The sequence below is a fragment of the Nannospalax galili genome, unplaced genomic scaffold, assembly GCF_000622305.1.
Source record: "Nannospalax galili isolate Female #2095 unplaced genomic scaffold, S.galili_v1.0 scaffold1519, whole genome shotgun sequence".
NCBI classification, from domain to species: Eukaryota; Metazoa; Chordata; class Mammalia; order Rodentia; family Spalacidae; genus Nannospalax; species Nannospalax galili.
Window position 1 is genome coordinate 674,903 of NW_008342631.1, and position 12,539 is coordinate 687,441.

The following is a 12,539-nucleotide window of genomic DNA, read 5'->3' on the forward strand; positions in this document are numbered from 1 at the left end:
TGGGCTTTTTGGTGATGCAGATGTCTCTGATTATCCATGCTTCTGTAAATAACCCTGATAAAATCATTGGTTTACCTAGGTGAACTTTGATATAATTTTTTTCTGTCATTAATTCTCTATCTCGGGTGAGTAGACATTTCCTCATGTCTCCCCAGGAAATACCTCGCACAGCAGTGTTACTGTTAGGAACTGTGACAGCTCAATCCTTGTCCCCGTTCTCTATATTCTTGGAGGTTTGAGAGTGAGTTCTTATCCATAACTGAAGTGAACTCCTATATAAAGCATTAACAACACTTGGATTTTACATCTCTAGGAATTTTCTCACATGAGTTGATATTGAAAGAGCACTGTGGTGTGAAACTGCTCTGCCATGTAATTTAGGAAATTTAACAACTATAGGCATTGTTCACATTCACAGGGTTCTTTGCCACAATGAATTTCCTCTTGTAATTGTAAAAAACTATGAAATGTAAAGGTTTTCCTCATCGCTTTCATTGACAAGAGTTTTCTCTAGTATGATATTTTTTCATGTAATTTAAGATAAATGTACCATATATAGGATTTACCACATAGCTTTCATTTATTGAGTTTTGGCCCAGTATGAATTTTTCATGTAAATGAAGATAACTGTGGCATCTAAAGGCTTTACCACACTGTTTAGTTAACATTCATAGTTTGACTAAAATATGAATTCATGTAACTATGAATGTGATGTTCTAAAGGCTTTTCCACAGTTTACATTCACAGGGTTTTGTTTAGTATGAATTTTTTCATGTCTTTTAACATCACTGTGACATCTGAAGGCTTTACCACACTGTTTACATGCATAAGGTTTCTCTCCAGTATGTGTTTTTTTCATGTCTTTGAGGATGACTGCACTGTCTAAAGGCTTTACCACATTGTTTACATGCATAAGGGTTTTCTCCAGAATGAATTTTTTCATGTAACTGAAGATCACTGTGCCATTTAAAGGCTTTACTACATTGTTTATGTATATAGGGTTTCTCACCAGTATGACTTTTTTCATGTAACTGTAAGGAACTAGAAAATGTGAAGGCCTTATCACACTGTTTACATTCATATGGTTTTTCTCCAGTATGAATTTTTTCATGTAACTGAAGGTAACTGTGACTTCTAAAGGCTTTACCACAATGTTTACATTCATAGGGTTTTATTACAGTATGAAGAGTTTCATGTCTTTGAGCTTCACTGTGACAACTGAAGGCTTTACCACACTGTTTACATGCATAGGGTTTCTCCCCAGTATATGATATTTCATGTCTTTGAAGGTGACTGCTACTTTTAATGACTTTACTACACTGCTTACATACATAAGGTTTTGCTCTAGTATGACTTTTTTCATGTAAACTGTAAGGAACTAGAAAATGTAAAAGTCTTACCACATTGTTTATATTCATATGTTTTTTCTCTAGTATGATTTTTTTTCATGTAATGGAAGATAACTGTGACTTCTAAAGGTTTACTACAATGTTTACATTCATAAGGCTTCCCGACAGTATGAAGTTTTTCATGTCTTTGAAAATTACTGCACTGTCTAAAGACTTTGCCACACTGTTTACACATGTAGGGTTTCTCTCCAGTATGAATTTTTTCATATCTTTGAAGAGGACTATGATGTGTAAAGGCTTTACCACACTGTTTACATTCACAGGGATTTTCTCCAGTATGATTTTTTTCATGTAACAAAAGATCATTGTGACAGCTAAAGGCTTTACCACATTGTATACAAGCAAAGGGATCTTCTCCAGCATGTGTTTTTTTTCATGTCTTTGAAGATGACTTTTTTTTTTTTTTTTTTTTTTTTTTCGAGACAGGGTCTCCCTGTAGCCCTAGCTGTCCTGGATTCACTATGGAGACCAGGCTGGCCTCGAGCTCACAGAGATCCGCATGCTTCTGCCTCCCGAGTGCTGGATTTAAAGGTGTGCGCCACCACGTCCGGCGTGAAGATGACTTTTAAAATTTTTATTTTATTATTTTTGTTTTATGTGTATGTGTGTATTGCCTGTATGTAGGTAAGTGCACTCATGTTGTGCAATGCCTAGAGGTCAGAAGAGGCTGTGGGATCCCCTGGGACTGGAGTTATGGACAGTTGTTAGCTGCCATGTGGGTGCTGGGATTCGAACCCAGATCTTCTGCAAAAACAATCAGTGTTCTTAACCGCTGAGCCATCTCTCCAGCCCCCGAAGATGACTGTTACTTCTGAAGGCTTTAGTCACATTGTTTACATTCATAGGGTTTCTCTCCAGTATGTGTTCTTACATGTCTTTGAAGATGACTGTCACATCCAAAGGCTTTTCTAATGTTCACATTGATAGCTGCTTTCTCTAGTATGATTTTTTTCACGTAAATGTAAAGAACTAAGAAATCTAAAGGTTTTACCACATTGTTTACATTCATAGGGTTTTTTGCCACTGTGAATTCTTTCATGTCCTCGAAGAGAAGTGGAAGAACTCAGCTGTTTCCCACATACATTACACTGATAATGCTTTCTTACAGTTTGTGTTCCTCCAGCTGTATGAAGTGGACTGCCACAAACAGAGGCCTTTCTATATTTTTTGTATTGATGAACTTTTTTGCATTGTGTGCTTCCTGATCTATTACCAAGAAACATTGGAAATCAAAATAAGTTAAATATGTCTTATATTCCAAAGGTCCATTCACAGTGTGAGTTCTCGTATGTCTTTGACAGCTTGTGAGAGAGAGTTCTGTGGCTTGTTTCCATACTCCTCAGGCTCATATAGTTAGTATTGAGAGTGAGAAGTAGGATGGTTATTAAAGGGTGAATGACACATGGAAACCTTCCCACATACATTTCTTTCACACGGTGTTAGGTCACTAGAAATTTTCATGCTCATATTGGCGTTTGCTATCCACGTGAAAGTTTCTCCATCCTGATGATCTTCTGTATGCTCACAGAGTGTCTCAAACAAGGAACTTCTGTAAAAACAAAAAGCATTTTAGTAAAAGTCAATTTATTACAAAATGTAGGTCACATACTATTCCCCAAATTAGATAGAGTATATCTCTTCTGTCATATCTGAATGGTTGGAAACAATACAAAGTTAGGCTTACTTTTTATTCATAAATGTTCATATTAAAATATCTTTTAAAAATGTTTTATTTATTATTTTTATTTTATGTGTATGTATGTATTGCCTCCATGTGGGTAAATAAGTGCACCTGTGTCATGCAATGCCGGCAGAGGTCAGAAGAGGCTGTTGGATCCCCTGGGACTGGAGTTAGGGACAGTTGTTAGCTGTCATGTGGGTGTTGGGATTCGAACCCAGGTCTTCTGCAATAACCAGTGTTTCTTAACCTCTGAGCCATCTCTCCAGCCCATATTAAAATATCTTTAATGGGGGACTGGCGAGATGGCTCAGCTGTTAAGCTCAGTTGCTGCTCTTCCACAGGACCAGAGTTTAGTTGCCAGCACCCAACTCAGGTAGCTCACACCTCTTGTAATTCCTGCTCCATGAGTCCAAGATCTTCTGATCTCCTTGTGCACATGCATACAGGTTTGCAAAGACAGACAGACAGGATGACAGACAGACACGCATGCACACACACAAATGAATAATAAACATAAATCTTTAAAAAATTCCTTCAAAGAAACTTTCCTTCTACTTTTTCCAAATTACCTTAGACTTTTTCCAGAACTTTTATAATGGTCTTTAATATTCTCATCTTCACATTTGTTTCCTAAATACACACATTCTTCTCTTTCAATATTCCAAATCACAGAGGAGCATCAATTCTAAGAAACACTTGTTCCTTAGTATACTAAGGGGAGGTAAGATGATATTGTTACCTATAAAACTGAAGTTCCTGCAGGCTTCCAGCATCTCTGTAGAGATTTTTCTGGGAAGGATCCAGCAAAGCCCACTCTTCCTGGGTGAAGTTCGTGACAACATCCTCAAATGACAGAATCCTAAACATTCCATAGATTCAAATGATAATAGGTTCACACAATTCTGTGCTACCCACACATTTTGTTCCATGACACAGAAGTTCTAATGCAAGATTTGAGTGGTTCTGAAGGACACTGCTGGAGGGACACTCCTCTCACTACTGTGCACAGGGCACAAGATGTGCTGTTGCTCTGCCTCAATTCTCTTCCTACAGCGCATGTCTATTTCCTACCTTAAGAAAGTCTGACACCCTGATGTACAGAACAGGAGCAAATTAACATGCAAGAGTCTGCTTGTCCTTAGAAATTGCTGCTCACATGTTTAAGATTTGATGGTGTGAGAAAATTTTAAATTGGTACAGATGGCATGCACAGAAATGATAAATCACCTAGCATAAATTATTCATACAAACTCTATGGTACATTGTGAATGATTCTCATTCAGAAAGTCTATTAACCTGTTCAAAACTCACAGAGAGAACTAAAGGATCAGCCCTGTGACCCCAAAGAATAAGAAGCATTGATCGCAGTGAGCTTCCTTGGTGGGCGAAAATTCACACATGCTGTCACACCTTGTTAATGGAGGAAATGAGCCCATTCTATGTGCTGACAGGAGAAATAATATATACACTATCAGTAGTTTACTCAAGCACAATTTTTAAAAATATATTTTACTTACTATTTTTATTTTATGTGTATGAATGTATTGCCTGCATGTATGGAAGTGCGACTGTGTGTGCAATGCTCTTGGAGCTCAGAAGAGAGCATTTGACTTTCTGGAATTGGAGTTACCAATGATCGTTAGCAGTCATGTGGATGCTGAGAATCAAACCCAGGTCCTCTGCAACAGCAGCTGGTGCTCGTAATTACGGAGCCAACTTTCCAGCCCCTCAAGCACAATTTTAATCAAATAACAAATAAGATCCATGGTTAATATTTAAAGAGCCTAAGACAATACTTTTCAAATTAAACAATGTCAAATGTGTATAAAGTAAGTATAAAGGTGACATGTGCTTCAGAAAGAAGTTAATGTAGTCAGTAATGTTGACATGTATGTACAGTCACAGATGCATCAGAGAATGACACAGAATGTCTACATGAGCACAAAAGTTCAATCAGCCTAAGCTATGTAACAAAACGACGATCCCAGGAAGAAAAGAGGGAGGAAAAAGGACCGGAAAGGGGAAGGGCAGGAAGCAGGTCACCAAAATTCATGATTGCATTTTGTACTATTAGAAAAAAATTCATGAATCACCAAACCAGATAATTTTTTATTGAATGAAAAACTGACAAGGATCAGTAAGTGCCTAGGAACTGTCAAAGCAGAAGAAAAACATAGTGATGTTTGCCTAACACATTTCAAGGACGTCCCCCCCAAAAAGGTAAAGACAAAGGGCCAAAATGAATTGGCACATTTAACAATCTGGTCCCAGTTCGAGGCCAGCCTTGTCTACATAGTGAGTTCCAGGACAGCTGGGGCTACAGGGAGACCCTGTCTCAAAAAGATGAAAATAAAATAAAATAAAAATAGATTAATTAATTAATTAATTAAATTAAACAAAAATCTGATCCCCGAGTCCAGGTAAATTGCTCAGTAGGGAAAGTGCTTGCCACACAAGCTTAAATATCTGAATTTGATGTCAGGTGTGGTGGTGCATGCCTTTAATCCCAGCACTTGGGAGGCAGAGGCAGGTCGATCTCAGTGAGATCAAGGCCAGCTTGGTCTACATAGCAAGTTCCAGGTCAGCTGGGCTACAGGCTACAGGGAGACCCTGTCTCAAAAATACCTCCCCCCCAAAAAACTGAATTTGATTCTTAGAATCCACAAAAAGATCAAAAGAGTGAACAGACAACAAAAGCGTGTTCCCTGACAATGGTGACATGCACACATTCATGTACTTACACATTATACACACAATACTAATATTTTAAAACTCCAAAGAAAATCAGACCATCAAAATTTAACCCTGACCCTTAGTGATCCATGACATAGTGCATGTACTAATTCCTAATGATCAGTGGTGTCCTATAAAATAAGCATTCTTAAAGCTAGTCAAAATCTTCAATTTCAGTATTAATAATATGAACTGCAGCAATATGCCAGATACAGACTGATCAGAGAAAATCAGGTAGCCAGGCCTTCACTTCCCCAGAAAACTTCTCCACAAGACCAATGCAAAGCTAGTGTCTTTGTGAACATCACCTCCAGATCAGTCCAGCTTTCCATCCAGACATCCAATAGGTGGTTCCAAAATGAAACTAGGTTTCACTTTCAGGAGGCAGAAATCCATTCTTCCAAATGGGATGCCATGGCTTAGAGAGTTGAGACAAGTTCCATTCACATAACTCCGAGATCTGTCACACCTACACCTGACTTTTTCATTGGCACTACACATAATTGGGATGATGATGGATCTTGCACCTCAATACCCTGACCTGGGGAAGGCTCAAAATTTGTATAAATTTGAACCTCAGATCTTCTCATGGGCAGGTGGTACCACATCTATTCATGCCAGAGTATGACACTCAATAGAAATGATTCTATTATAGTCTAGTTTAGTAAATTATTGCAGTTTCTTACAGAAGAATGGGTGAGGGGTTACTCACAAGACCATGGCTGACAGAAAGACAGCTGTAACTTTGAAAATCCATCCTTACCAGGTATAATGGCCACAGAAGCTCCATTTAGAAAGATTCCTGAACAACTTCTGGGGAACTTCAAGGCCAGAGGTTCAGAATCTTCAAGATTTGTTAGTATTTACTTATTAATCTTTATATGTTGGTGAGGGGCACTGTGCACCTTGTTTCAAGAGATTACTGAGCTTCCTATGTTTACTTTAAAAAGTACATTATTTTTCTTTATGTGTATGTGAATGGCTCTGAGTGAATATCATGCATATTTCGTTCCTTCAGAGGCCAGAAGAGGATGTCAGTTTCTCTGGAACTGGAGTTACAAGCAGTTGTGAGTGCCACACACGGCTGCTGGAAACTGAACTCTGGTTCTCTAGATGAGCAGCAAGTGTTGTGAACTGCTGAGCCATCCCTCCAGTCTCCTAAGTTTACTTTTTTAGGGTTTATAAACCTGTCTACTCCCTTCGTGACAAAATATTAATTTTTAGAAGAAATATGTATGAAATATTCAATGCCTAACCCAGGCTCTTAGATTTTTTTTTTTTTTCTGGCCATTTTTCTGACATGTCCTCTGATCCCCTATGTGTATCCTTCTGTGCTCTGGTGAAATCTAACAACAAAATGTGCAAAGGTATAATTGGTCAAACACTTCTTCAGCCCATCCTAAAAGCAATCTAGTGATTCAATGCAATCACAATAAAAATTCCAATATAAACACAGAAATTGAAAAAATAATCTTGGGGCTGGAAAGCTCGCACAGTGGTTAAGAACACTGACTGTTCTTGCAGAAGACCTGGGCTCGAATCCAAGCACCCACATGGCAGCCAACAACTGTCCGTAGCTCCAGTTCCAGGGGATCCAACAGTCTCTTCTGTCCTCCATGGGCATTGCACAACACCGGTGCACTTACTTACATGCAAGCAATACATGCATACACATAAAATAAAAATAATAAATAAAATGTTGAAAAAAAGGAAAATAATCTCAAATTTTATTGAGAAGCAAAACAAACAAACAAACAAAAAAACACAACAAAACTTAAACAAACTCCAACAATAAAAGAAGTACTGGAGCGATTACCATCCCTAATCTCAATACCACAGAGCTATAGGATTAAAAACAGACGGCACTAGCATCAAAACAGACACACTGACCAATGGAATAGAAGTGAGCACTCAGGTTTGAGTCCACATAGTAACAACAACTTGATTTTTGACAAAGGGGTCGAAAACACACTGGAGAAAAGATGGCGTGTTCGAGAAATGGTGCTGGTCAAACTGGATTGCTACATACAGAAGAATGAAAATAGATCCCCATCTCTCACCATGTACAAACCTAACTCCAAATGGATCAAGGACTTCAAAGAAAGTCCTGATACCCTGAATATTATAGAGTAGAAATAGGGACTAGACAAGAACTTACAGACACAGGAAAGGACTTTCTGAACAAAACTCCTATAGCACAGGCATTAAGTCCACTCTGGAAAGGAAGGAAGGAGAATCACCATGACTTCAAGGCCAGACTAGTAAACATATACATACATACATACATACATACATACATACATACGAATGTATGTTATATATGTACATATGTATGTATATTAGTAAAACTGAAAATGTACATTCAAGAAGACACAAAAATTACTTCTAGAGGGCCCATCATTAAAATGGATATTAAAAGTACCAGGAAGTAGGCATTTTTCTCCTTCCTGCCAACAAACACCTGACAAGAAACTTAAAAGTGTATCAGATATTTTGGCTTATCTTGTAAGAAGGGATACAGTTCATCTGGGTGGGGCAGCATGGCTAGCTGTTTACACAGCTCGTCAATCAGAAAGCAGGCCTTAAGAGAAGCAGACGAAGATCCATTAGATTAGACCACTGGGATGACACAGTCCCTGGACCTCCTAGACACTCACCTCTTCTGCAGTTTTAGCTCTCTATGACCATACATAAACCCTTTCCTTACATTCTCATCATCAGTGCTGCCACTATGATACACTGTGAGGTTCATAATGACCACTGGGATAAGCAGAAGTCCAAGCCTAACCTCAGCTTTTTGGGATCATTCCTTCTCAGTGCTGCCACTATGATACACTGTGAGGTTCATAATGACCACCGGGATAAGCAGAAGTCCAAGCCTAACCTCAGCTTTTTGGGATCATTCCTTCACATTAACCCAGAGGATCAGGTCAATCATAAAAACCTCCTACAAGAAAAGGGACCACTCAAAGCTGTTTGGACCTGGAATTATCAGGTCAAGTTCAAATCTGTAATTGTAATGATGCTACAAGATCCATTTCTACTGAGGGAAAGTGAGAAGGGACACAGGCAGATAGGTAAAGTTAGAGCAGGTTTCTTAAGATGGCAACAGCTTGTTCCCAGGAGACATTGTGGTGGAGCATGGCAGGAAATAGAGCCCACTGGGGGTGGACACCCAAGCCAGAACAATAACAAGAATGGAAGGTAGAGGATCCAATGTCCCTATAAGACTCTGGACCTGTTCAATGGACTCCCAGCTCAGGGACCCCTGCTTTTCCAAAAGGGAGATGTTTGCTTATTTCAATAAAGCTGTTCCTGTTGTTTTCATGATTCCATCTTTCCCAGTCAATCTTTTGCCTGTCTCATGAATGAACTTGCCTATTCCCCTGACAATCACCATGGATTGATCTGGTCTCCTACAGAAGTTCATGAGCACTACTCCTGTGATCCTCTTGGAAATCTCCATCTACTCTCTGATAAGAATCAGGTGAAATCCACCTTCAAAAATCTCCAGATCCTAATGAATATCCAAGATCTTCTCATGTTTCTGGGATCTATCATATAAATTTAAATTTTATGTGGTGTTTCTTTTATCCATTCCATGTCCTACAGATCACTGACACCCACTTCAGGGAATCTGTTCAGGGAGACCTCTGAAACTCTTCCAGGACCAAGGTTAAACTTTCCTAAACATTACAATGCACAACTCCAGTTGCAAAGGCTGCTTACCTGCTCTCGGGATAATGCTGCCACTACCACTGGACTCTGTACTGGGTCTGGGCAACTTAACTCTCTGATTACTACTCCTTACCTGACACTAAAATCCAATTATCATGTCACTTTTAACCATTTGACATCTTGTTATTCCTGATCCTGCCTGAAACATAATATCTCCACCTTCTCCAGGAGTCTATGATCTCTTCAGACACCACAACTGAACCCTCATGGCAGACTGCAGATTTCACTGCTCTTACATCCTAATTGAACTGTTGATGTCTACCCAGCCATTCCATGAAAATGGACTCTAGGGCTAGAGAGATGGGCCAGTGGTTAAGATCACATGGTGCTCTTTCAGAGGACCAAGTTTCAGTTCCCAGCATGCACATGGTGGCTCACATCCATCCATAACTCCAGTTCCAGGGAATCTGCTGTCAACTTTTGGCTTCCATAGCCATTGCATGCACATGGTGCACTTACATACACGCAGAGCAAACATTCATACACATAAAACAAAAATAAGGTTTTGGGTTTTCTTTGAGACAGTGTCTCCCTTTAGCCCCAACTTGCCTGGAACTCACTATGTAGATGAGGCTGGACTTGAATTAACAGAGATCTTCCTGCCTCTGCCTCCTGAGTGCTGGGATTAAGGGCCTGTGCCACCACACCTGGTCTATAAATACATTATTTTTCATGGTCTCAATTAACAGCCATCCTCGCAGAACCATTTCCAATGGATTCCTATCTTGTTGTACTTATCACCCTTCCGAAACACTCATGGACAAATGTAACCACCACAAATTCAGCTTCCTCCATCTCCTTACTCTTCAACTGAAAGCAGTTTGATCAGATGCTGGCCACATAAGGCAGGCTTCCCTTTGTATTAAAGCCACAAGCCATAAGGGCTGTTCCCATGGGGACCCTTCAATCAGGCACTTTCACTCTTCTGTTATTAAGACAAAAAAGAACATCTTTACCTCTAATGAACTCAATTCCAATACAAAATACAAAGACCACAGGTAGTTTACTTTCAGCACAGCTAAATAAAAACCTCAATTTGAGGGGCTGGAGAGATGGTTCAGTGGTTAAGAACACTGGCTGTTATTGCAGAAGACCCAGGTTCAAATACCAGTATCCACATGGTGGCTAATAATGGTCCATAACTCCAGTTCCAGGGGATCCAATGGCCTCCTCTGTCCTCCTCGGGCACTGCACTTATACACACGTAGGCATAACACTCATACATTTAAAATAAAAATAAATCAATGGAAAAAAATAACCCACCTGGGTGTGGTGCTGCACACCTTTAATCCCAGCACTTGAGAGGCAGAGGCAGGCAGATTTCTGTGAGTTCGAGGCCAGCCTGATCTACATACCTACTTCTGGGCCAGCTTAAGCTACAAGGAGACCCTGTCTCAAAAAGACCAAAATAAAAAAAAAAAGCAAAAACAAAAACGAAAACAATTTGAAGTTAAGGAAATGGCTCACTTGTAAGGTGATCATTATCACATAACTATAAGGACCAGAAACTAGATTCCCAGGATGAAGTAAAAAGCTGGTCACAGCACACATGGCTCTAAACCCAGTGGTGAGGAGGTTGAGACTACAGGAAGCCTAGAGCATGCTGGGCTGCTCTAGGTCTAAGGGAATTAGTGAACTCCTTGTTCAGTGAGAGTCTGTCTCAATAAAGAAGGGGAGGGGGGTATCAAGATGGCTCAGTGGGCAAAAGCACTTTTCTGGTAAGCCTTGCAAACTCAGTACAATCCACAGAACCCACATAAAGGTGGAAGGAGAGAACTGATTCCGCAAAGTTGTCCTCAGGCCTCCACACATGCCTCATGGCAAATGTGAGCCTGTCCACACATGATATATACCTATGCATATTAATAGTAATAAAATTTCTAAATGAAAAAAAAAGGAAACTGACAAAGAGCATCACTCAACGTCAATCTCTGGCCTCTAAAAACACATGAGACCTTCATGTGGCATCATATCTGCATTTAGATGAACACATACACATTTGAAAGCAATCTCAAATCAATCAACTCTGAGAATCTGCTTGTGCTGAATTCTGCCCCTAGAAAGAACACACCATTCTCAGAAAGATCCTCAAATTCCCACTGTTGGGTAGGTATGTCCTCTGAAAGAACCAGCAACTGTTTGAAGTCTAATCCCTAAGAGACTCCGTAGGAAAGGAGGGAGACAGTTATTGTCTCCCATCCAATCAGTCAGCTTCAATTACATGAGGGGGGCGGGTCTGAGGATAGACAGGGAAGAAGCCAGGGAGGAAGTGGGAGCTTCACCACTGTGGGCTGGCTAGCTGGCAGGCACGGATATGGAAAGCTCAGTAGAGATGTAGGAAAAAATCTCATGGGCATCCATGCTTTTGTAAGTAACCCCCTCCTAGACATCATAAGGTTTGTTGGCAAGCTCAAGTAAATATCTTTATTCCCTAAACTATAATTTTTATCATAAGGACAGTGTGGGGAGAGGGGGTTGCAGCATGCTTCCCAGTGGGCCAGAAAGTTGAGAGTAGGCAGTGAGGGCCTCCCAGAAGTAAATTTGATTTTTCACCCTCCCAGTTAACAAACTGGTAGTGAGAAAATGAAACAGCCTTGGGTCTATAACAATACTGCCCAGAGTTTGAACCCTTTTTTGCAGTGGTTTTGGTTCCCCTATTTCTTTCTAGCTCAACTCACTCCATTTAAGAATGACTCCTTTTCTACAGAGATGTGGGCACATGCAGGAACTTCCCAGGTCCCCACTTCCCATGGGGAAATCACTCCTCTCTCTATGAGGTAACTTGACCTATACATGCACCATGGCTTTACTCACACCCAACATCTAACTTCCCTTAATAATCAGTAAGCGCTTTATAAGATCTCATCTAAGAGCTCTGCTCACTTGATACCATTCCTATGGTACAGTGGAATCATGTGCATGGGGGCACAGGAGTGGGAGGACGTAGACTGGTATCTTATACTTATCCTACCTTGACA

General features: G+C 40.0%; 2 protein-coding genes across 2 annotated transcripts in view; one reads left to right on the plus strand and one right to left on the minus strand.

Moving 5' to 3' along the window:
- Positions 1-700: 700 nt before the first annotated feature.
- Positions 701-2,448, minus strand: LOC103738626 (zinc finger protein 709-like). Its single transcript, XM_029566216.1, is given in 4 exon segments — positions 701-869; positions 871-1,378; positions 1,548-1,730; positions 2,247-2,448. Coding segments are annotated over 4 exon segments (1,062 nt in total).
- A 6,106-nt stretch (positions 2,449-8,554) lies between these two features.
- LOC103738627 (zinc finger protein 124-like) overlaps positions 8,555-12,539 on the plus strand; it is a 49,388-nt gene continuing 45,403 nt past the window's right edge. Inside the window, 1 exon segment of the mRNA XM_029566217.1 lies at positions 8,555-8,833. Coding sequence (XP_029422077.1) covers positions 8,555-8,833 — 279 coding nt within the window.